The sequence below is a fragment of the Maylandia zebra genome, linkage group LG8, assembly GCF_041146795.1.
Source record: "Maylandia zebra isolate NMK-2024a linkage group LG8, Mzebra_GT3a, whole genome shotgun sequence".
Lineage (NCBI taxonomy): Eukaryota > Metazoa > Chordata > Actinopteri > Cichliformes > Cichlidae > Maylandia > Maylandia zebra.
Window position 1 is genome coordinate 29,709,380 of NC_135174.1, and position 21,475 is coordinate 29,730,854.

Genomic DNA, 21,475 nt, shown 5'->3' on the forward strand with positions numbered 1-21,475 from the left:
TAGCTCAGCTCAAACTTGAGTGTTGTGGTTGCAGATAGCGGGTTGGCAAGGTTCGTCAGCCAGCGAGATAGTTATGGGTTATTCAGGAAATTCATGTTCACCAAATCAGAAAAAAATGGTGAACAAAACTAACTCGACTTTCTTCTTACTGTTCCATACACAGTTGTAAGAAACCTGATGTAGGAACATATGATGGGTTTACTCATGCCAGCAATGTTTTTGTGTTACTTGGGGAGCGGCTTAGACACAGGAATGCATTTTCAGCTCACTAGCAGTAGAAGTTTGGCACCCAGTTATCCTGCTGCATTTATTTACAGGCCATAATACCCATTATTCAGTGAACATTATTGTATTTAGAAGACTTGGTTCACTGTCCGTAGAGTTAGCGGCACACTGCAACATCTAAAACCAAGATGATTGACAGTCAATGCAATTTTTCTTATGTTTAATGTTTGAAGACATCAGTTCTTGCACAGCTGAGGGTCAGCATCACCTGCAGAAACAAAGAAAAAAATATATATACACAAGTAACGCGTTACTGCCCATCTCTGTTCAGAACAGACCCTTTGTTTACTGGGTCATTATCAACGAACTTCATGTGAAACCCAGAGACTAGGAAGGAAAGGAGAAAAAGGTGTCCAGGAAGTAAAAAACCAAAAGGGCTGATCTCGACAGGAAGGAGATCAACGGTTTCAAATGAAATGAAAGTCACAGCAAAGAATAGGACATCACGTTTTATTCCAACTTGTAATTTTTTAAAGTGCCTCGATAACAAACTTCATGTGGTTAGCATGAAATCTATAAAAATGATCATCAGGCCAAGGTCCAGCATTAGTGTGTGCTCAAACAGGTTAGAGGTTCAACATCTGTCAGCTGGGCGACGTGAAGAATTTCCTCGCTGGCTCTGGTCGACCTCTGAGGACAAAACAAACAAACCATGACATGAGAGAACTGAAACAACAACGCTAATATCTTTAACTTGCATTAAAGGGCTGCACTTATACTGGGAAAACTAAAACCCAGAAATTCTCCCAGTCTTAGAACTAAAGTTAATTTTACTAATACGCATCAGCCCCATGATCTTCCTCAGTATTTGCTCAAGAGTTTGTGGATGTTGCGTTAACGCGGCGTGGTCTTACGCATTGGCCCGGTTCCTGACTCGCCCTCTCACAGATCTTCCTGCTGTAGCTTGGTAACTGTTTAACTCTGGAGATGTCAGCGGCTGGAAGAAACGACCTGAGAGGAAAATATTTATATATATTAAAAAACAAAAACAAGGTTCAGTGCTTCCTTCTTTGTATTAAGAGGTCCAGTTACACTGTGAAAGAAAACAAAGGAGGCTGAGGCAGTCGGACGATTCACAGCGATGGTTAAACAGGCCTCGGGTTTCCCGAAAAATTTAAAAAGGTGCACACTCACCTTGCCCTTCACTCTGGCCCATCTTACTGGTGGAGGAAGAGGGGGGGATTTGGCCAATGAGGATACGCCTCCAGTAATCTTCAGGGAGGGACAACAGGCGGCAGACAACCTGCAGTGAGAGCAACGAGAGCACTCAAAATGAACTCTGAAGATGCAGAGGATAGAGAAATTAATACTATAAAGACATTTGAAAGCAGTGTTACCTAGAAACACTTTTCACATTGCATGTGTGATCCACACAGAAATGTGGTCACAATTGTGAGTTAAGTGTCGTGATATATGGAGATTATTATGCATGTTTTATTTTGCTGGTTTATTGGTGTAATTTAAATCCACAATGTCATGTAAGTTCCCTGTTGCCAGGAGAGTGTATAACACTGTGGACAGTAGGGGGCAGCAGCGTGCTTTGGGAACTGAGTTTTCCATTCTGGCAAGACTGACCAGGCAGCGTGTCGCCTGTGTTCACTTTCTCTCCTGTTTTACAGGATCGTAATCTGGCTACGCGCCCATCATAGTGGGGCCTGAACACATGCACAAACTGTGATACGAAAGCTTAAATCAAGGCAGAATGGACGACATCACTGCTGGACCGAACGGATCACAGGTGGATGCAGAGCTGGGTCAGAGCACGTAGTGAAGGTGTTCAGGAGTGGGCAGGTCACTAACTGTGCAGACTGTAAAGTCCGGAGCAGAGCCGCCGACTGAGACTGTGTCAGGCCTGAAGAGCCGGGGGGGGCAACAGGGTTAGGGTTACTGAAACATTTTCTGACTATATAGCAGCTACGAGGTCAGATATCAAATGCTAGCAGTGACCGGTTCAGTCTGTACTTTATCGTGACTGAAACCAACCATTATCCAAAATTCAACTCGATTATCCCCCCCCGCCTTCCGGTCTGGATAATTAGAGAGGCTAACCTTCAGCTGAGTGTTGGTGTCTCTCAAGATGGTGCTGGGTGATGGCTCAGGCATCCCGTGACCCACAATGGTTGGGCCAAACACCCGGGACAAGTTATTCTGGTCCATCTGGCACTGAGGACTCCTCATCACCCTCAAACATTAAGAGCAGTTTAAATAAAATAAAAAAAAAAAAAAAGAGAAATACACACACACACACACACACACACACACACACACACACACACACACACACACACACACACACACACACTTTACTTTGGTGATTTATTTATATTACATTAGGTCACAACAGCTGCCTTGAGGTGACCACCTTCTGAAAAAGGACCCAGAAAGCACCAAAGCTCAGAAAGAAAAAGCCTTAAAATCCCAAAGTGCTCATCTGCAGCTCTTCATGTGTACTCGAATTCTGTGTGGAGACTTCGTGGAAGGACTTACTTGTGTAAATGAATCATGAGGAAGGCAAGGGTGTCCCTGTTGGCCTTTGGCAGCTCTGCTATGGCCTGATACATGGTAGCTGAGCAGTTGTCTTCATCAGTCAGCTCTGAAAAGACGTGACATTAGGCGCTGTCTCAGCTCTGGAATTTAAAGGTCTGAACATACCTGAAGCCTCCATAAAGGTCCTGTGCAGTCTGAAGGTGATCATAGGTTCATTCAGCTTCCTCAGGAAGTCTTTCAGCAGTCCGCAGACCACATGGACATCTTGGACTTTACTGAGCATCAGAGCAGATTTCCCCTGAAGGAAGCAGTCTCTGAGCTCCTTTACCAGACGCTCACCTCCAGGAACTCTGTACAGGCCTCTCTGCAGACACAGGTTAGACATACAGGAAGTGCATGCTGGGGACAGGACTCCAGGAAGTTTTCTTTATCCACATCCTTGCATGCACAGCCCTCTACTACAGGAGGATCAAACCCTCATGTATTCCCAGAGTATCAGAACAAACAGCTGTCTTTATTATTGATACATCCATAAACCCAAATGATCAAAACCGTAACGGCTCACCTCCTGCAGGCCCCTCCTCTCGATTTCGGCCACGCAGTCCACAATCAGCTGAGGCACTCTGGGATGAGTCTGAGGAGCAAAGTCCTCCAACGAGTCCTGAACAAGGTTACTTTATTTATACCCATAGCTAAATTTGCTTTACGGAAAAAAAAGATAGCATTTGGCATCCCTTCAAAAACACACATACCTAATAAAAACCTGACTATAGTACTTTAAACATTTCAAATCGAAAAACAGTTCTTATTTAATTCAGTGACAGCAACACGGACAAAGCTGTTTTTATAACGCTTTGTCCTGCATCTTGGAAATGAAAACCTCCGTCCTGAGGAAAGAAGCTGAAATTCACCCCGTAGAGGATGGGAACCATTTTTAAGGCTTGATCCTCTGTACCTGCTTAGAGTACAGGGAGACTGTGGCTCACCTATCAGACGACTGGACCGTCTCACTGATTCAGCGAGTTTTTCTCTGTGACAGAGGTCTGACTGAACCGTGCCATCAAACAAAAGGATAAAACTGACTGAGAATGTTTTATCATTCATGAAAATATCAAAGTTAACATTTTTCAGTCAGTGTCAAATGAGCACGTTTCCTGAGGCAATAAAGGAGCTGGTGACCCTTTTTACAAACTGATTCGCAATTTTGTTCAGTTTTTCATTGATTATGGTCCCAAGATTTTTATATGATTGAACTTGACTTGCTGACCTTTAATTAAAGTGACTCCGTGCCCATTCTTTTGTTTCTTAAAATCAATAACTTCATCTTTAGTTTTAAATATGTTCATTGGAGATAAGACTCCTCCCACCACTGAACAAAGCCATCAATGACTGGACCGTAGCCAGTTTCACCCTCTTTCAGTAAGCGGACAATAACAGAGTCACCTGCATGTTTAATGATGACACGTGTTTGTATAGAGAGTGAATAATAAGGGCGATAAGACGCACCCTTGGGGAGAACCTGTGGAGGAGAACACTGGGTCAGACTGAACCCCCATTCATTCTAAGTCTTTGTGACCCATTTGTTAAAATATCTACAATCCAGCCCAACGGGTTTTTCCTGATTTCAAACTGATCTAAAAGTCTTGGGGCTGTACAAGCGCAGGCTTTCAATTACACAGCTGTTGTCCAGCTGTTTCACCTCTGTTCCTCACCCCCAACCTGTCGCAGTAGATCGCCTCCCCTCCCTGAGCCCGGTTCTGATGGAAGTTTTTCCTTCCCACTGTCCCCAAGTGTTTGCTCACAAGGCGTCGTCCGATTGTTTTCTGTATCATTGTACGATATAAGGAGTCTTGAGGCAACTGTTGTGATTTTGCGCCGTGTAAATAAAACTGAATTGTATTTCACCTGAGCAGTTAAAGAGCCATCCCTGAAAATAAAATAGCTGTTCAATTTCAAGATGGGATCTACTGGCCTTTCAGAGTTGTGCATTTAATTATCAATTTATGACGAAGGTTTAAACAGTCCTGCACCAGGAACCTTTTTTTCTAGAAATGTCCAAACATACAACAGTAATCGAGTGACGAGCAAAACAGACGGAAACTAAACCAGCTCACTAAAGTCGCCCTGTCGTCCATGAACACAACCAACTGAAATGACTGCCGCAGGTTTATTGTGATGCATATTATGATGTCACAGTGAAGCCCCTCCCTCCAGCTCACACCTTAGCTGCCGTTTGAGTTGTACTTCCTGCCGTGGCATTGAAGGCTGTGCAGCCATCAGCGAACTTCTGTCGGCACTCCGGATGAGCAACCACGCGACAGTTCCTGCACTTCACCACCATCTTACCAAAGCGGATCCTCTTCCCACACGGCGTGCAGGTCTCCGGCCGGATCACCTGGAGGGAAATGACACGTTACTCCATCAGAGGTGATGTCGGAGCAGCTTGAATGTAAACATCAAGGAGGTTGCACCCCATGATGGGAATATCGGCATTACCCTATTGTTGCAATGCTGTTACCAACATGAAAATGCAGCGTGGGCACGAGTGCTGCTGATTGGCTGAGAAAGAGTACAGTAGCCATGGTAAACCAGCCAACTTAAACTTAGGTGTGGGGCGATCGTGGCTCAAGAGTTGGAGTTTGCCTTGTAATCGGAAGGTTGCCGGTTGGAGCCCCGGCTTGGACAGTCTCGGTCGTTGTGTCCTTGGGCAAGACACTTCACCTACCGCCTTGCTGGTGTTGGCCAGAGGGGCCGATGGCGCGATATGGCAGCCTCGCTTCTGTCAGTCTGCCCCAGGGCAGCTGTGGCTACACCTGTAGCTGCCTCCACCAGTGTGTGAATGGGTGGATGACTGGGTGTGTAAAGCGCATTGGGGGACTAGTAAAAGCGCTATACAAATACAGGCCATTTACCATTCACGTACAAACAGATATGGACAGTGAGCACATAAACAACAATTCAAAGGAAGCATTTAAGTGGAAGTACAGACATCACTTTTCTGTCTAAATAAAAAGGCAAGAAACTGTAAGAATGTGTAAGCAATTTGAATCTCATGATACATCACATGCTTCAACAAAACTAGTTGCCAAGAATGAGGGCGATGGTGATGCTAGCAGGCGCAGCCCAAACCCCGATGAGGCTAACACGAGCGCGGAGAATAACAAGGTGACACCATCCAAGCTTGATTTCTCTCCTCCACAAACATCTGTGACACGGACGGAATTAAAACAGCCTGAGCGGCAGGTATGTCATCAAGAATATGCTGCTTTATCTACAGTGGATGGTTGGATGGATGTGGCCAATAAGAATGCTTTATATTTGAATATAAGCAGAGGACATTAAAACAGGAAACTCTAATACGACTCTACCGTGAGAACAGCACTCATGTGACTTGAGATGGATTGTCAAAGACAGCCATGGATGTTACATTTTGATTCCTTAGTTTTGTTATACAGTGAACCTATTTGTTTCAGTATTACACTGAAATCACTTTAGTGTGGAACACTTGTTCAGCCACGACGATCTGACGTTGTGACAGTTTGGCTTATTTAATTTGCTCAAAAAGCATAAAAGTTTTATTGTACACTTATTACATAGCCAGGTGCAGCCTGCTGACGTGGAATAAATATAAAAAAGGTTGTTTTTTTATCGTTCTATTATTACAACATGTGGAAATAATTCCACAACAGTTACATGATATCCAGTCTGTGTCTATAATATCGTCACAGTGACATTTGAACAGTTTAGATTGTGTTTCCTGTTACTTCCTTCTGGTAAGTTCATTTATTTCAATGTATTCAGTTTTATAATAAACTACTGAACATACTAAAATGTATATAGTCAAGTATAGTAAACATTTTTTCAAAGTAATGCAAATGTTACTTTTATATTACCATAACCAAGTTACTAACTCAGTTACTTCCACAAAAAAGTAAATGGCCCAACGCTCGTCGTACCGTCTTTGACACAAAGGTGTGTTTGGAGGCTTTCTGGTCTCTGCCAATGTTCCCGACTTTCTCCTCGACCAGAGCTTCACCCTCAGGACCGGGGACCGAGTCATTGCAGGGAAACCACACCGAGGTCTGGCCTGAAGGACAGAGTGCAAAACACGGGTTTTCTCACCTGTTCTGACAGCAACAGATTAAAAGAAACAAACAAACAAACAAAAAAAGAGGCTAAAAGAGAAACTCAGAACTCCTCTGACTGATTCTCTGATCGGTCGTCTAAAGCATGATGTCCAAAGCAGTCCAACTGTAGTGAACCTGGTAGATCCTCATTCTTTAAAAGCAGAGGTCTTGTCATTAATCCGTCACTGGTCTGGACACATTTGGACATGAAGCTGAAATGAATTAAATATCTATCCATCCAGCATACAGGCAGCCCCTCAAACGAGCCCCCCAGTAAGTAAAATTACTAAAGTTTGGAGTGAAGAGTATGATTTGGTGCTTCAGGACTGCTTTGGTGCTACAAACTGGGTTGTGTTTAAGACTGCACAGACACCTTAATATTGCATGCTCTGTATATATTATGACTGAATGCTGAAACTACTTGCACTTTCAATTCTGTTTACACCCACATATAAGCTACAAGATCTACAAAGCACTGTTTTACTTATTATTACCTTCTTTTAGTTGTGTGAATCGAATCTGCAAAGTAAGAATTCGCTCTGCGAACGTGACAATAAACATCTTATATCTTGAATGTAGAGCTGACCTCCTGCTGAGACGCTACACTCCTGGGTGATAGTCTGGGGAGAGTTTTCGGAGGTTTCCTGAGTGATTCCCAGCACCATGTGGACCTGGCCTCCAGTGTCATTAGAAATGATGGAGGCCTTCACAACGGTCTCCACCTCCTGAGTAAGTTCAAAGAATCAGAGCCACAGGAGAGCCTTTAGAAACATGTTGTTTTATGGCGGTTCCTCTGCAGAGGCTATCAGGACGACTTTCATAGTTTGAGTCAGTGGAGGCATCAGAAACGTTCAGGTACAGCAGGAACAAACAGAACTTTAAGCAGTTAATTCTTTGGTTCATTAATGACTTTGTTGTGGTAGATTTATAATAAACATGGCAAATCACCAGCCACTTCATTAGGTACAACTGTTCAACTGATTGGTTAATCAGATACTTGCATTAACAATCACACAGCAGTGAATCATTCAGAACAGAAAGTGAGTTAAGTGAGTCTGAACTTAAATTGTTGTTGGTCTGCATTTCAGAAACTGCTGATTTGCTGGGATTTTTCCACCAACCATCTCCGAGTTTACAGAGACAGAAGACCCACCTGTCCCGGCAGCTAGCCAATTGTAATTTCTAATGATATCACTGCCATGTTCCTCCCAGCTCTTTGTTAATCTGCCCCATAAAGAATTAAGACAAGGCCCAGCCGAGTACTAACAAGGCGAGGTCAAGTGAGAACATAACATCTCAGTCGGTTCACCTTCTCCACAGTTTTCCTCTCCAGAAGCTCTGCTGACAAGTTCCTGCCTCTGCTTCGTTTCCTGACCGTAGCACCAACAGGCAGACCCATCGAGGAACGCTGTGGAGAACAGCATATCATCAGAAAGCCAGGGGAGCAGAGGCTGCACCCTGCACCACCGGCGAAATGTTTCCACGCAAAATCTGATGGATGAACAAATAAGTAAATATAGGACAACGTGTTACCCTCCTCTCTCTCGCTCGAGACCTCAGCGGTTGGATCACAGTTGTGTCCAAATCCTGAAACACCATGACAAAGAACGTTAAAGTGTTCTTACACTGCAGGCATGGTGCACGTGTCGGGTTAATGTTCGTACCACATCGTCGTCGGTGCGATCGTAGCTGATGTCAGAGTGAGACAGGAAGGACGACTCATCGATCACAGGCAACCTGACAAAAGAGTTTTATCATCTTTAGTGAAAAGTCTTCACTCCGTTTCAAACAGACTTTACAGAGGAGGACTCTGCTTCTTTAACCTGCATTCTCTCTAATGCCCAGCAGGTGGCAGCTCTGACCTTATTACTGGTCCCTGAGCTCAGTAAACTCTTTCCTGCTTTAAGGTCTGATTGAGATTAGAGATGGCACGATACCACTTTTTTATGTCTGATATCTGATATAGTGTTTTTTAATCAATAAAACTGTTTTTTAAATATCTTGCTGCATTTTGTATAAGTTCATACTCAAGTTTAAAAACACAGTACAAACACTGAAGCTATCCTGTTATACCTGTGTGTGAAAAACACACTGCACCCAAAATATTTCATAGTTCAGCAAAACTGATCAATCTAATAAACCTGCTCCAGCCTCCCTACTCTGGTATTTTAAAGAGTACTTAGCAGAAATATTAAACAACCTAACTAACAGGGCTGCAAACTCCCAGCAAAAAAAACAAACAAAAAAACAAAACAAAACAAAAAAAAACATAGTGAACCCCCCCACCCTCCACCTCATGATGCTTAATCGATGTAATCAACTTTAATTTGATGCAGTGTGAAAAAAAATGCACAGAAATAAATTATTTTTCAAGAATAATTAAATAGATTCAACATCTTTCTTCTACAGAACTGCAGACTGCACAGATGGTTCCCAAAGGAAAAAGTACTACAGCTTACTAGGGTATATTAGACTTAACAGTTACTATATACAGTGATGGACTTCTATACATTTTACATCAGATTAAGACTTTGGGTGTAAGATTCAGATAATTATTTATTAAAAGCTCGACATTTTAAATGAGAATAAGAAAGAAAAGTATGTCTTTGTGCCCCCTTTTCCCTGTTCATGCCCTATCGGCCCCCCTGGCTAAACTTTAGTAGATCCGCCCCTGCACAGTTACCAGCGTCAGCTACGTAGAAAAAGATCCTCGAGTAGAAAGTAATATTAAATAAATTCTAACAACAGCTGATCAAGCTTAAACGTGCTGCTGTTGTTTATCCGCTGGTTTCCTCTTTCTGCTGCAAAAACAAACAAGAGAGACGATCAGTTTCAAAGTAGCAGCAGGGGGGGGGGGGGGGGGGGGGGGGAGAGGGAGAGAGGGAGAGAGAGAGAGAGAGAGAGAGAGAGAGAGAGAGAGAGAGAGAGAGAGAGAGAGAGGCAGTCGCTCCATATATCGGTGTTTAAACTTAACGCTGGAATGCTTTACAAACACTCAGAGATGGACTTGCACACTTGCTTTACTTCTCTCTGGGATCACTTCCTCGGAGATGAAATGCTGGTTTGAGGCTACAAACACACACAGCTGCTCTATCACGTGACCACACTGCTGCGACGAGCTACGGTTATGAGCAGAGTTACCCGTGTGGGACGTTTTGATATTTAATGGATCGATTACATTTTTTATTTCTCTCCGCTATCCGATCCAGTGATTTAGGTCAGTATCAGACCGACATAATATCGGCTCGGTCCATCTCTACTTGAGATTGTTGATATCATGGTCCTGTTAAAGTCAGAGAGGAGCAGGAGGCAGATTATGGGCGGGGCTACCTGTGATTGCCGTGTGAGCGTACAGGTGCCCTCAGGTGTACCCACAGCATGTTTAATCTAGTTTCAAAAAGGGGTTTTGTTGTTTGTTGTTTATGTTTTTTCTTTTAAGTGGGCTTCATGAATCGGGGGGTGATGTCACAGTAGCTGCTTCCATCTTCTTTATACAGTCTTGATGTTTTATCATTAGATTCATTTCAACAACGATTTAACTTGTAAACCTGGAAAACACTTTCACCAGTGTCGGACTCGTCAGCAAGGACCGTGATTGGCCGCCACCTCACCGTCTGGTGCTCCTCTGCAGTGTCATGTTCCCCCCTTTGTGCTCAAACGTGGCCAAGAGAGACTTCTGCTCATCGTTCAGACAGGCGCTGGATTTCGTGTCGTGGACGAGGATGTCGCACATTAGCTGCATCTGCCTCTGCTGGAAGCACAGGACAGAAGTCTGTGAGCTCCCCCCACAGGCTGAACAGCTCATTATAAACAGACCTGATGAGGGAGAGAGTGATGAAGGCCTACAAACGAAATAAACCATGGTGCACTCATTTTACTGTGTTTCAGTCTGAAAACAGCGAGGCAGTGTAGATCAACGAGAGGCTGACGGAGGATAAATATGCTTTGATTCAGGGGCCATTTGAGTCCATTTTTGGGGGTGCTGAATCAGAGCCATGTTTCTTTTTGGCTGAAAAACATTACACCAGGTAACCTGCAGTGCTGAAACGTGTTTTCCGACGATGTTTGCTGCCCTACAATCCGTCCTGCTCTGTAGTAAAATCAGCGACATTTCACCGTCCTGTTGCTAACATTGAAATGTATACAGCCTGTTTAAAATCTAAAACATAAAATTGTCCGTAGCTGCTGTTGTTACCACTGTCCTGTTTGAAATGGATACCAACTAACTAACTGGATGCCCATTAACCTTATCACTCCTGTTGTGTGTGTGTGTGTGTGTGTGTGTGTGTGTGTGTGTGTGTGTGTGTGTGTACGTACAGAGAGACAGCCAGGTTCATAATGGATATGAGGAAGTTTTTTCCAAAAAAGGAGCCACATTCAGGTAAATGTGTAAAATCAAATGATCCATCAATAAAGGATAATGTTGGATCAGTGTTTTAGTATTTATATCTTTTATTAGATGATATAGATATCTCTATATAATATTTTGTAATAATTTATTCTGTTTTGGGAGGGTTTTTTTTCCCATCTGTTTTATATTAAACACACATTAAAAGTGAATCTCTGTCCAAAAAATGCACTCAGTTTACTTTTTACTCACTGTGAGCATCATTCATTATTCTCCCCAGTAATTAAGGTTAGGATATGTATTTTTTGTTTTTATTCCAATCTTTTTATTCCAATAAGCTTGATCAGATTCTATGGTTTTGTTACAGACTTTTCAGAAAAAGTTCTCTTTTCTTTCACAAATGTGGGATTAAATTGTGTTTAAATGTACAAGACAGTGATGTCATGTTTTGTGACGAGGACCCAGGCACCAAGAGGCTTGATGGATTTAAGAATAAAGAAATTTGCAGACTTGCACAGAGATGGTAACATTATGATGACTGATAACAGAGACGAAGACAGCAGACGACGAGGACAGGGAGGAACAGGGGTTTAAATGCACCAAGGAGACAGTCAGAGGGAATTTGGGACAACTGGAGGCATTTAGGGATGCAGGGACTGACAGAGACGGGGAAGACGTCTCATCGTGATGAGTAAAGTTTATCTTGCCTGGGTGGGCAGCTCTCCTGATGCTCAGCACCCCCAAAGCTCTGATCCTAGAATCACCCCTGCTCTGATTCAAGAAACACCTCTGCTGAAAGAAATCACTGCAAAGAGCTCTGAGGATTCAAACTCAGGTTACTGTGACACATGGGCTTTTTATTTTTAATATCCCCATTTAATTAAGATTCAGGCATAATCTAATGCACTTACACGGGATTCAAACTTTCATGGCATTTCACGTGTATCTTCTGGATTTAGCAGAGAGAAGTGGCTCTGTGTGTAAACTACTGAGAAAAAGCAACCGGGGTTAAGGTCATTGCTGCTCTGAGTTTTAGTAAAATGCAGCATTATGCGGCAGAAGACAAGATTGTGTGTCGGCTGACTGCGCTGTGTGTTTTTCTGTCAGTGCCAAAGAAGCTCTTGGTGTTCTCAGAGCGCATTAACATGGTTTAACTGCTCAGACAGTGAACTAGCTCCAAAACAACAACTGATCCAACAGCTGCAGAAACGTCCCCGTGTTACATGAAACACGAATCAGAAACATGTAAACCTGCCAGCCGTGATTTCCACCTCTAACCTTGAGGTCTTGCCTCACCAGGTATTGGTAGTCGGCCTCCACCTTGTAGCGTTTCTTCATCTCAACGTCCAGCTGATTGCGGGCGTGTTTCAGCTTCACTTCCAGAGCGGCTTTGGCCACGTCCGACTTCACCAGCAGCTCTTTGTACTTCTTCAGCTCCAGCTCGGCGTGCAGCCACTTCTTTCTGACCTCCTCGAAGTTTTTCACCAGCTCGATTGTCTCTGAGAGAGCAGACCGATTAAAAGTGTGTAACTACCAAACCCGTCTTACCTGTCGAATTTTAGTTTGGCATTTTATATAAAAACAGGTCAGAGGTCAGCAGAGAGCGCCCACATGCAGATTTATCCACGAATGAGGTGAGTTTAGGGGTTATGTCATGTGATCTACTGACAGCTGATTGGTGTCGAGTGTTGTTCTCACCCTGCTCAGTGCGCATGCTGTTTTCCTCCATAGTGATCCTCTGGAGACACAGAGCCAGCAGCTCCTCCACAATGACCCGAGACTCCGCCATCAACGACCGGATGTGCCTCCACCTGTCAGAGAGGGCGGTAGCTGTAACGCAGCAGTAAGAGAGCCCAGAGCTCCCAGAGAAGGGGAGGTCACAGCAAAGTCTTGAACCCTTGCTTATTTTACAGCAAGTCCCACTGACACCTTTCCCAGAAACCCAAGCACAAGAAAACAACATGAAAAGCAGCAAACACTGATGATGGACACGATGGATGGAATCAAACCTCAGATCACCTCCCACACTGACGCTTTGAACTCCATACTTCTTTATGATGAAGCAGTGGGCCTGAGCTCGCTCAGTGTCACTGATTACCTCTGCTTCAGTATACCACTCCAAAACAAAACATGGGTTGGTGTCGCTGAAGCAGCACGTTGTTGTGTTGATTTTACAGGTGTGTTGTTGACTTTTGCCATCAACCGCTGGTGTATAACAACAACAACAACACATCATCAGTGCTGAACACAGTCAGTGAATCTGACTGAAGCATCTTACCAGAAATCTGATGCGTTGTATTATTTCTGTCAGCTAAAAGAATTTCATGAAATGCGATTAATTTAAAAAAGAAAAAGATATTCTTTACCCATTTATCGATTTTACTCTATTTTTGTAACCAGGTAGCATGAGCCATCCCATCTAAGAAGCAGTGACGTGTCCAGCAGGGTGGCCTTGGGGGGGGGGCACAGGCCACCTCCCCAACCACACTGGCTACCCCAGGTGCCACCCTGAAGCTAAAACGATTAAAATCTATGAAATATCAAATGTATGATTATGTTTTCATAGTGAAGCTCAGATATCCGAGTGTAAGTGAATGCAGCATTGGCTTCTGCACTATGAGCATCATGTTAGCAAAGGTAGGAGGAGCCAAGCACGAAAGACTGCACCGCAGAAAACTATTTTTCGGCAAAACATAGGTTAACATAGCTGGACTGGCCATCGGGCATACCGGGCATTTGCCCGGTGGGCTGATGACTTATTTTCTTTGTAACGGCATGAACAATGAGAGGTGGTGGATTGGCCAGATGCTGGCAGATGTGTAAAAATAACTCAGTTGTTTGGTGGTGGCCAGTGCTGGTCAAGTTACTTGAAAAAGTAATCAGTAACTAATTACTGATTACCTCCCCCAAAAAGTAATCCCCTTACTTTACTGATTACTTATTTTCAAAAGTAATTAATTACTTAGTTACTTTTTAAAAACAGGATTTACAACCTGAGTAGCTGATAAAGTGATAGATCTTTCAGCCCAATTCTACTTTTTCTGCATAATCATCATACAAAATGTAATCAAATGGAAAAATCTCTTTTTAAAACTTGTTTTATTAGTTTTAATCTTTTAACTTTATGCATCAAGCAAAGATTTAATTATCTGCAACATTCTCTGACTGGAAGGAATTAGTTTAACATTTAAACCTATTTTCTGCACATTCCAGCACATAAAATAAAATATTTTGTGTGTTTACACTCAGTCTTTCAAATATATGCAAGTAAAACACAGCAGAAAATAAATAAAGTCAAAGACTCAGCGGCCCTGTTGCTCTATTTTCACCTGTAAAGCAGGAGTGGGGTAGGCGGAGGTTTACCCTGGTGCAGGTGTGCCGCGGTCAGTGGAAGAATCCGCGAGTTTCTCTGTGAGTTTCCCATTACGTCGTAGCTACTCGGTGCTTGTTTAGGGGTTTTTTCGCTGTAAAAAGAAGTTTTCTTCCCACGCACAGCGGACACTAATGTTTTTGTCACTTTTTATGGAATCAAACTCAAAGTAAGGTCAGTACTTCCACGCTTTAAACGCTGCACGCTCACACTCTCTCTGCACTCGATATGTGATCCATTGTTGATCTGCACACAGCTGTTGTCACCAACGTCGCACTCGCTTACGTCACTGTCGTGAGACATTCTCGCAAAAAATCACGGTTTTAGTAACGCAGTGTTCCTACGGGAAGTAACGGTAATCTAATTACCGATTTTGCAATAGTAATCCCTTACTTTACTCGTTACTTGAAAAAAGTAATCAGATTACAGTAATGCATTACAAGTAACACGTTACTGTCCATCTCTGGTGGTGGCTATGGCGAAGCTTCCACAGAGGCAACAGGTGGATGAGGGAAGGGGAGGCAGGAGGAGGAGGGACCCGAGGCGGCCCCCGGTCCGAGTATCAGGTGAACTGAACTTCAGGTAAGAGGTGCTAGCTAGCATGACGGAGTTTCTATACAGCTGGGTGGGTGCTATGATGTTACTGATAGTGAACTTTATTTTATTCACGAGGTTAGTTAGTAGAGTTTCCAACGGCTCCTTAAAAAATGGGATGGTCCCTCATTCAGAGGAAATATTACACGTTTCGTGTTGAGCTGAGAAGAGACGCAGTTTGTCCCGGACTTCAGCTACAATGGAAAAAAGGCACAAAGCTGGATTTATTCTGTCGTTACGCTGCACAGCTGCCTCTTCTTCTCTCATTCTCTCCCCCCTCCCTCTCCTCTTTCTACTTCAATCATGAACCTGATCAGTGATCAGCTGATCAGCTTTTCTCTCTTGTTTGTTTATCTCCCACTTTGCCAGAAAGAGGAAACCAGCAGATGTCGCGCTAAACAACAGCAGCACGTTTAAGCTTGATCAGCTGTTGTTAGAATTTATTTAATATTAATTTCTAGTATCAGCTGTAAAGCTGCTGGTCATGATGTCGGTTTGGATATGTGGTGAGAGGGAAACATGAAGATGAAACCAGGAGATGTCCTTACTGGATCATCAGAGCTGTGATGGAGAAACAGGTTTACCTTTTAGGTGACATGAATGAGTTGAAGTTATGAACTGTTTCTGAGAGACAAATAACACCAGGATCCTTTTCTAAGTAGCTGACAGCTGGTAACTGTCATAACTGCTGCTAGGCTTGGGCTGGCCCGCAGCTCGTCGGCAGAAGTCGTTTTTGTGAACTCCATTGTACACGAAGCGATCTTCACGGGTGGGGGGGCAAAACGATCTGGTCGATATGCAAGATAACTTTAAGACATTTGTCCAATTAATCATGGATGGAACTAACAAACGTTGGACAGCATTCTAAGGGATGCACAGGATGTTAAATCCAGCCTGCAATTCATGGATGGGGTTGTGACCGAGCTGCAAACTTGCAATGGCAAGGCTGGGATAAAAGCAAACTAAAAGAGTTTGAATCGGCGGTCAGCAGCATACGCGAGGAACATTTAGAAAATCAATCGAGAAGGAACAACATTGTGGTGGATGGATTAATAGATGAAAAAGCAGAAACGTGGGAAGGATCAGAGGAGAAAGTCCGACACATGCTGAAGAACAAGCTGGGCCTGGATAGTGACAGCATTCAAACTGAACGCGCTCACAGAGTCCGTCCCTACAAGGAAAATGGACGAGCCGGGCCGATTGTGGTCAGACTACAAAGATTTAAAGATAAACAATTTTCTCATCTGCCAAAAAACTGAAAGGTACCAATCTTTACATCAACGAGGATTTTTCAGAGTCCATCAGGAAGAAGAGGAAAGAACTGTTACCACAGCTGAGAGCGGCCAGAGACAGGTGATATTGCCGTCCTGAAATATGACAAATTAATTGTTAAACCGAGGCCACAGAACGCCGGAATTAATATTTAGACTTCAGCAATGTTGCCATTTGTAGCTGTTGAGATCGATCGGTCTGCAAATGTCCGACCTTATACTTATTCCCGGATTCTCCGGTAAAGGTTTTTCAGTGGCTCATGTCAATATTTGTAGCCTTAAATATAAGATTCAGGAAATTCAGTCACTGTTGTCAACAAATACAATAAGTGTGCTGGCTATTTCTGAGACACATGTAGATGCTGCCTTTGAGAATAATGAATTTGAAATAAACGGTTATAAGTTGTATAGGAAGGACAGAAACAGCCCGATACATTAATGATAGCAAAGCAAACTACGTATGGACTTAATGTTTGACGACCTGGGAACTGTGTGGGTTCAGTTACACCCGCTTTATGGCAGGCCTGTATCAGCAGGTTGCTGCTACAGACCGCCGAGTAGCAATATGTTGTATGTAGAACGAATCTGTGAAATGCTGGAAAGAGTAACTGAGGAAAACAAAGACAAGATCTTATTAGGAGACTTTATCAGTTGGTCAGCTCCTTCTTGTCCTTTAGGGAAAAAGTTCATCAGCGTCGGCTTGTTGCCTGTCTCAGATCGTCAACATTCCCACCCAGGTCACGGTCAACACCGTCATAGGTCATCATGTATTGATCATATGTATACAAATGTTCCTGAGCATTGCTCTAATATCGTTTGTTCCAGTTGGTTATAGTGACCATAATATTGTAGGTTTGACCACGAAAACGAAACCACTGAAAACTGCACAAAAGATTATTTTTCACAGATCATACAAAAATTTCAATGCAGACAACGTAAAGGAAATTCACTGGACTGACACCTGCCTCGAGAGTGTCCCTGAAATGGCATTATCTATGTTTATTGAAAACTTTTGCTACCTGGCTGACAAACATGCCCCCGTATGGAGATGTACTGTTAAGAAGAACTTGGCTAGATAATGAATTTAAGGCTGCAACGTCAGAAAGAGATAAAGCAAAAGCACATAAGTCTGTCAGTCCACAAGAGTGGGCAAGATATCGCGAGTTAAGAAATCAAGTAACTAAATTGAATATGTGCAAGAAGAAAGAATATTATCAACTGAAGCTCAAGGAGGCCGATAAGGACGGAAAGCAGGTGTGGGAAGTTTTAACTATAACGGGTAGAGATCTTGCTCCGGTGGTGTCTCACATCTACACGGGTGGAACGTTTATAAGTGAAGCTAAGGCCAATAATGTTTTTAATTACTACAGCAATAAAATAACACATTTAAAATCTAATATGAGCCGAGGCGATCCCACCTTATCACTTATACAGGATGTTATCGTGAATAATAAGCAAAGCCAATTTAAGTTTGAGGCAGTGAGTGTTGAGATGGTAGAGCGCTTATTGATATCACTTCCTGACGATACATCCTCTGATAACACAGACAGCAAACTGCTCAAAGTTGCAGCCAAGTTTGTGTCCCTATGTCACATATGTAATAGATGTTTGGCATGCAGCTCATTTCCATTGCAGTGGAAAGAATCGAAAATAATTCCCATCCCTAAAAACAAGAACGACGTTTTTAATGGTGTCAATAGCAGATCTATTACTGGTCTAAGTAAAATTATGGAGAGGATCGTCTATGATCAAATCCAACATTACCTAACAGAAAATCAGTTACTCGCTCAACATGCCTACAAACCTGGTTATTCCACCAGCTCAGCTCTCAGTCACATAACAGATAACTGGTATAAATATCTAGATAATGGGAATTTGGCCGGGGTGGTATTTTTGGATTTTAGTGCTGCATTTGATAAATCATGATCTTTTGATAGATAAACTACAATGTTATGGGTTTTCACCAGCTGCTTTGTGCTGGATGGAAAGTTTTCTGTCTGAAAGAAGGCAACAGGTTTATTATAACGGTTATTTCTCGGAGGGCTGTGAAATGAACTGTGCTCTACCCCAAGGCAGCTGCCTCGGTCCACTTCTCTATTCAGTCTCCACGAATGATCTGCCGTACGTCCTGGATAAATCTCATCTTGTAATGTATGCTGATGACTCCACCATGTTTTATTCAGCCAGTAGCTACTCTGAATTGACCAGCGTGTTACAACTAGATTTGCTGAACATATTTGACTGGATAAGTAAAAACAACGTGATTTTAAACATGTCTAAATCCAAATCCATGTTAATAGGAAGTAGAGGACGCTTAGTCAACAGCCCACAGCTAAACCTTTCCATAGCTGGATCGGTATTAGAACAGGTCACCCAGACTAAATTACTTGGTGTTACCATAAACCACCACCTTTCATGGTCTCAGCACATCAACTCTGTTATAAGGAAAATGGGACAGGGCATAGCTATAGCTAGGAAATGCTCCCTTTATATCACTTCTTCAATTATGAAAGATGTCATTAATGCACTAGTGTTATCTCATCTAGAGTACTGCTCAATCATTTGGTCAGCAGCTAATAAGACAGATCTGAACTACAGTTAGTCCAAAATAGGGCGGCCGGATTAGTGTTAAGGTGTTCACATTATACAAGTATTGATAAAATGCGCGGTAAACTTTCTTGGCTTTCTGTACAAGCTAAATTATACTATGGCTTACTTGTATTTTTAAAGAAAGCAATACTGGTAAACACACCACTTTTTTTTTTTATGCTCAGCTGCAGCATCCAGATGAAATACATAATCATGCTACACAATTCTCAACTAACCACAATTTAGTAACTCCTCGAGTTAAAAGTAACCCTTTGAAAAACTCTGTTATATTTAAAGCATCTTTTCAGTGGAATAAGTCGCCTTATGCAATTAGAGAATTGGCTTCTATTCATAATTTTAAAAATCACCTAAAAGCCTATTTAGGCAGTTTTTAATTTATTTGTAAATGTTGTAAGAGGGTAATGTCACTTGTAATGGAAATTGTGTATTTTGTTTGAGTGTTTTTTATAATTTTTGATATTTACATGCTTATATTTTCAGAATTGTAAAACCTTATTGTGGATGGAAGAGCCACATTATGTAGACATTTTGCATCCAACTCATTGTGTAACATTTTATTCGGTGGTATTTGATGGTTTGGGCCCCAGGCCAAAGACTAGAAAATATGCTGAAGCAAATCTTCCCTTTGGCTTCACCTGCACAAGTGCCGAGGTAGGTCTCCCTGCAGGGTTGGTTTTCGCTGGGCTCTTCAAATCACAGACAAACAGGATCCCATATTCTTGATTTTTAGTTCACAAACACTTGTTGTAATGACTAACTGCTCCTGACATGTTGGAGATATTAGCTCTTTATACAGTAAAGTTACAGCGGGATACAAATAACATCAGGCTGATCCTGCCACGATTTGTTCCCCCGGTTCAAATCACAGACTAACAGGATCCCACAGCTGTTTATGTTTTTGAACCCATTCTGCACAGAGAGGCGTTTTTTAAAAATGTATTGACAGCAATGTTGAACATTATTACACAGGAAAAAACAACTACACATAAAATAATGACACCGTGACGCCTCTGCCTTTGTAAATGGAGGGACAGTAACTGCGTGTAAACCTGCAGACAGTCAGATTAACAGTATTTCGTCTCTTTCTGCCATTCTGCAATTCATCTCATGTAAACAATAACGTGGCCACAGCGTGACGTGGAAAAAGGCACATACCTTTGATGTTGTGTGACCAACTCTGTATTCCTCATCCACACGTAAACGCAAAAAAGGAGTTTTAAAAAAATCTCCGTTCTCGGTGATTCGCCGTTTACGTGGACGAAACAGCTGCGTGTTCAAAAACACCCGTGTAGGTGCGGACGCAGCGTAAAAGAGTTAGTAGTTTATTTTATTACTGCCTGTAATTTATTGCAGTTTACTTGTATTTGCTTAATTTTTTAGTAAGTGTGAAATAAACCGCAATGGAGTTTGAAAACAAAGTGTGTGTGTGTGTGTGTGTGTGTGTGTGTGTGTGTGGCGTGGTTGGAGGATGTGTTTGACACTTTAAGAGCCGATGCCATCAGAGCACACACTTACTGTGCAGTAACACGGAATTGCTGATTCCAGTCTTCTTCCACTCGAGATTTGCACATTTCGTTTTAACCCTAATTATGTATTTTTGTGACAGGTGACGTCACCTTCCTGTCAGACACGTGAAAACAACCTGAGGACGGCCAGGACATTAAAGCAGCAGGTTAAATAACGTTTATAAATAACGTATGGCAGCCTCGCTTCTGTCAGTCTGCCCCAGGGCAGCTGTGGCTACACCTGTAGCTGCCTCCACCAGTGTGTGAATGTGAGAGTGAATGAATAGTGGTGTTGTAAAGCGCTATATGAATCCAATCCATTATTATTTTCGATGTGCACAGCGCAGAAACAGAGACACTGACCTGAGTGACGCAGAGTTTCACGTCCAGGACACGTGCACAGGCTTCAGTCACATCGTGGCCACAGACGTCACAGCAGCTGTTTCTTATCACTGATCAATAACCCCGCCCTCACCTGTCTAGCTCTGCAAGGCAGGTTTATGCAGGAACGATCGGGGACGTGACCTCACCGCAAGTCCCCCCCCCCAACGCTCAGCGAAAGACGGCACGAAAATAAAATGGATAAAACACAACAACAACAAAAAAACAGAATACATGTTAGATTTGCTTAAAGAAAATCTGAACATATTTAAACGATGCCTTCTCTGTGCAGTTAATGAATGGTGAAATAAAAACGTCATTCAGGCTTTTACAAGTCAGCAAGTGCAAAAAATACTTGAACTTACAAAACCTCTTAAAACCTCTATAAGAACTTAAAAACCTCTGGAATTAAATAATGATATAGAAATAATGTAAGAAAAGTTACCAGTAACAAAATATTTTCCTCTCCTTTGAAGTTTTACTGAACAAACAAAAGT

General features: G+C 42.6%; 1 protein-coding gene across 3 annotated transcripts; it reads right to left on the bottom strand.

Moving 5' to 3' along the window:
• Positions 1–62: 62 nt before the first annotated feature.
• si:ch1073-416j23.1 (rac GTPase-activating protein 1) lies at positions 63–21,087 on the bottom strand. 3 transcript variants are annotated; one of them, XM_004565211.3, is made up of 17 exons: positions 20,961–21,087; positions 12,946–13,058; positions 12,544–12,746; positions 10,511–10,650; positions 8,564–8,636; positions 8,433–8,486; positions 8,209–8,307; positions 7,486–7,624; positions 6,729–6,859; positions 4,994–5,167; positions 3,338–3,433; positions 2,938–3,136; positions 2,773–2,878; positions 2,335–2,467; positions 1,420–1,528; positions 1,140–1,236; positions 63–915 (listed from the first exon to the last, which is right to left on the bottom strand). In XM_004565211.3, the coding sequence occupies exons 2-17, from the start codon at positions 13,034–13,036 to the stop codon at positions 870–872; spliced, it is 1,890 nt and encodes a 629-aa protein (XP_004565268.3). In that variant the 5' UTR covers positions 13,037–13,058; positions 20,961–21,087; the 3' UTR covers positions 63–869. The 3 variants fall into 3 exon arrangements, with proteins under 3 accessions (XP_004565268.3, XP_076743888.1, XP_076743887.1); XM_076887773.1 differs by lacking the exon at positions 20,961–21,087 and adding an exon at positions 20,608–20,729 and having other exon boundaries at positions 10,511–10,647; XM_076887772.1 differs by lacking the exon at positions 20,961–21,087 and adding an exon at positions 20,608–20,726.
• Positions 21,088–21,475: the final 388 nt, after the last annotated feature.

Coding starts and splice junctions, on each gene's coding strand:
- si:ch1073-416j23.1 (XM_076887772.1), bottom strand. CDS start 20,663: ATGTGCAAATCTCGAGTGGAAGAAGACTGGAATCAGCAATTCCGTGTT. Junction 10,651..12,543: donor AGGCCGACTACCAATACCTG/GTGAGGCAAGAC, acceptor CTGTGCTTCCAG/CAGAGGCAGATGCAGCTAAT. Junction 916..1,139: donor GTCAGGAACCGGGCCAATGC/GTAAGACCACGC, acceptor TTTTGTCCTCAG/AGGTCGACCAGAGCCAGCGA.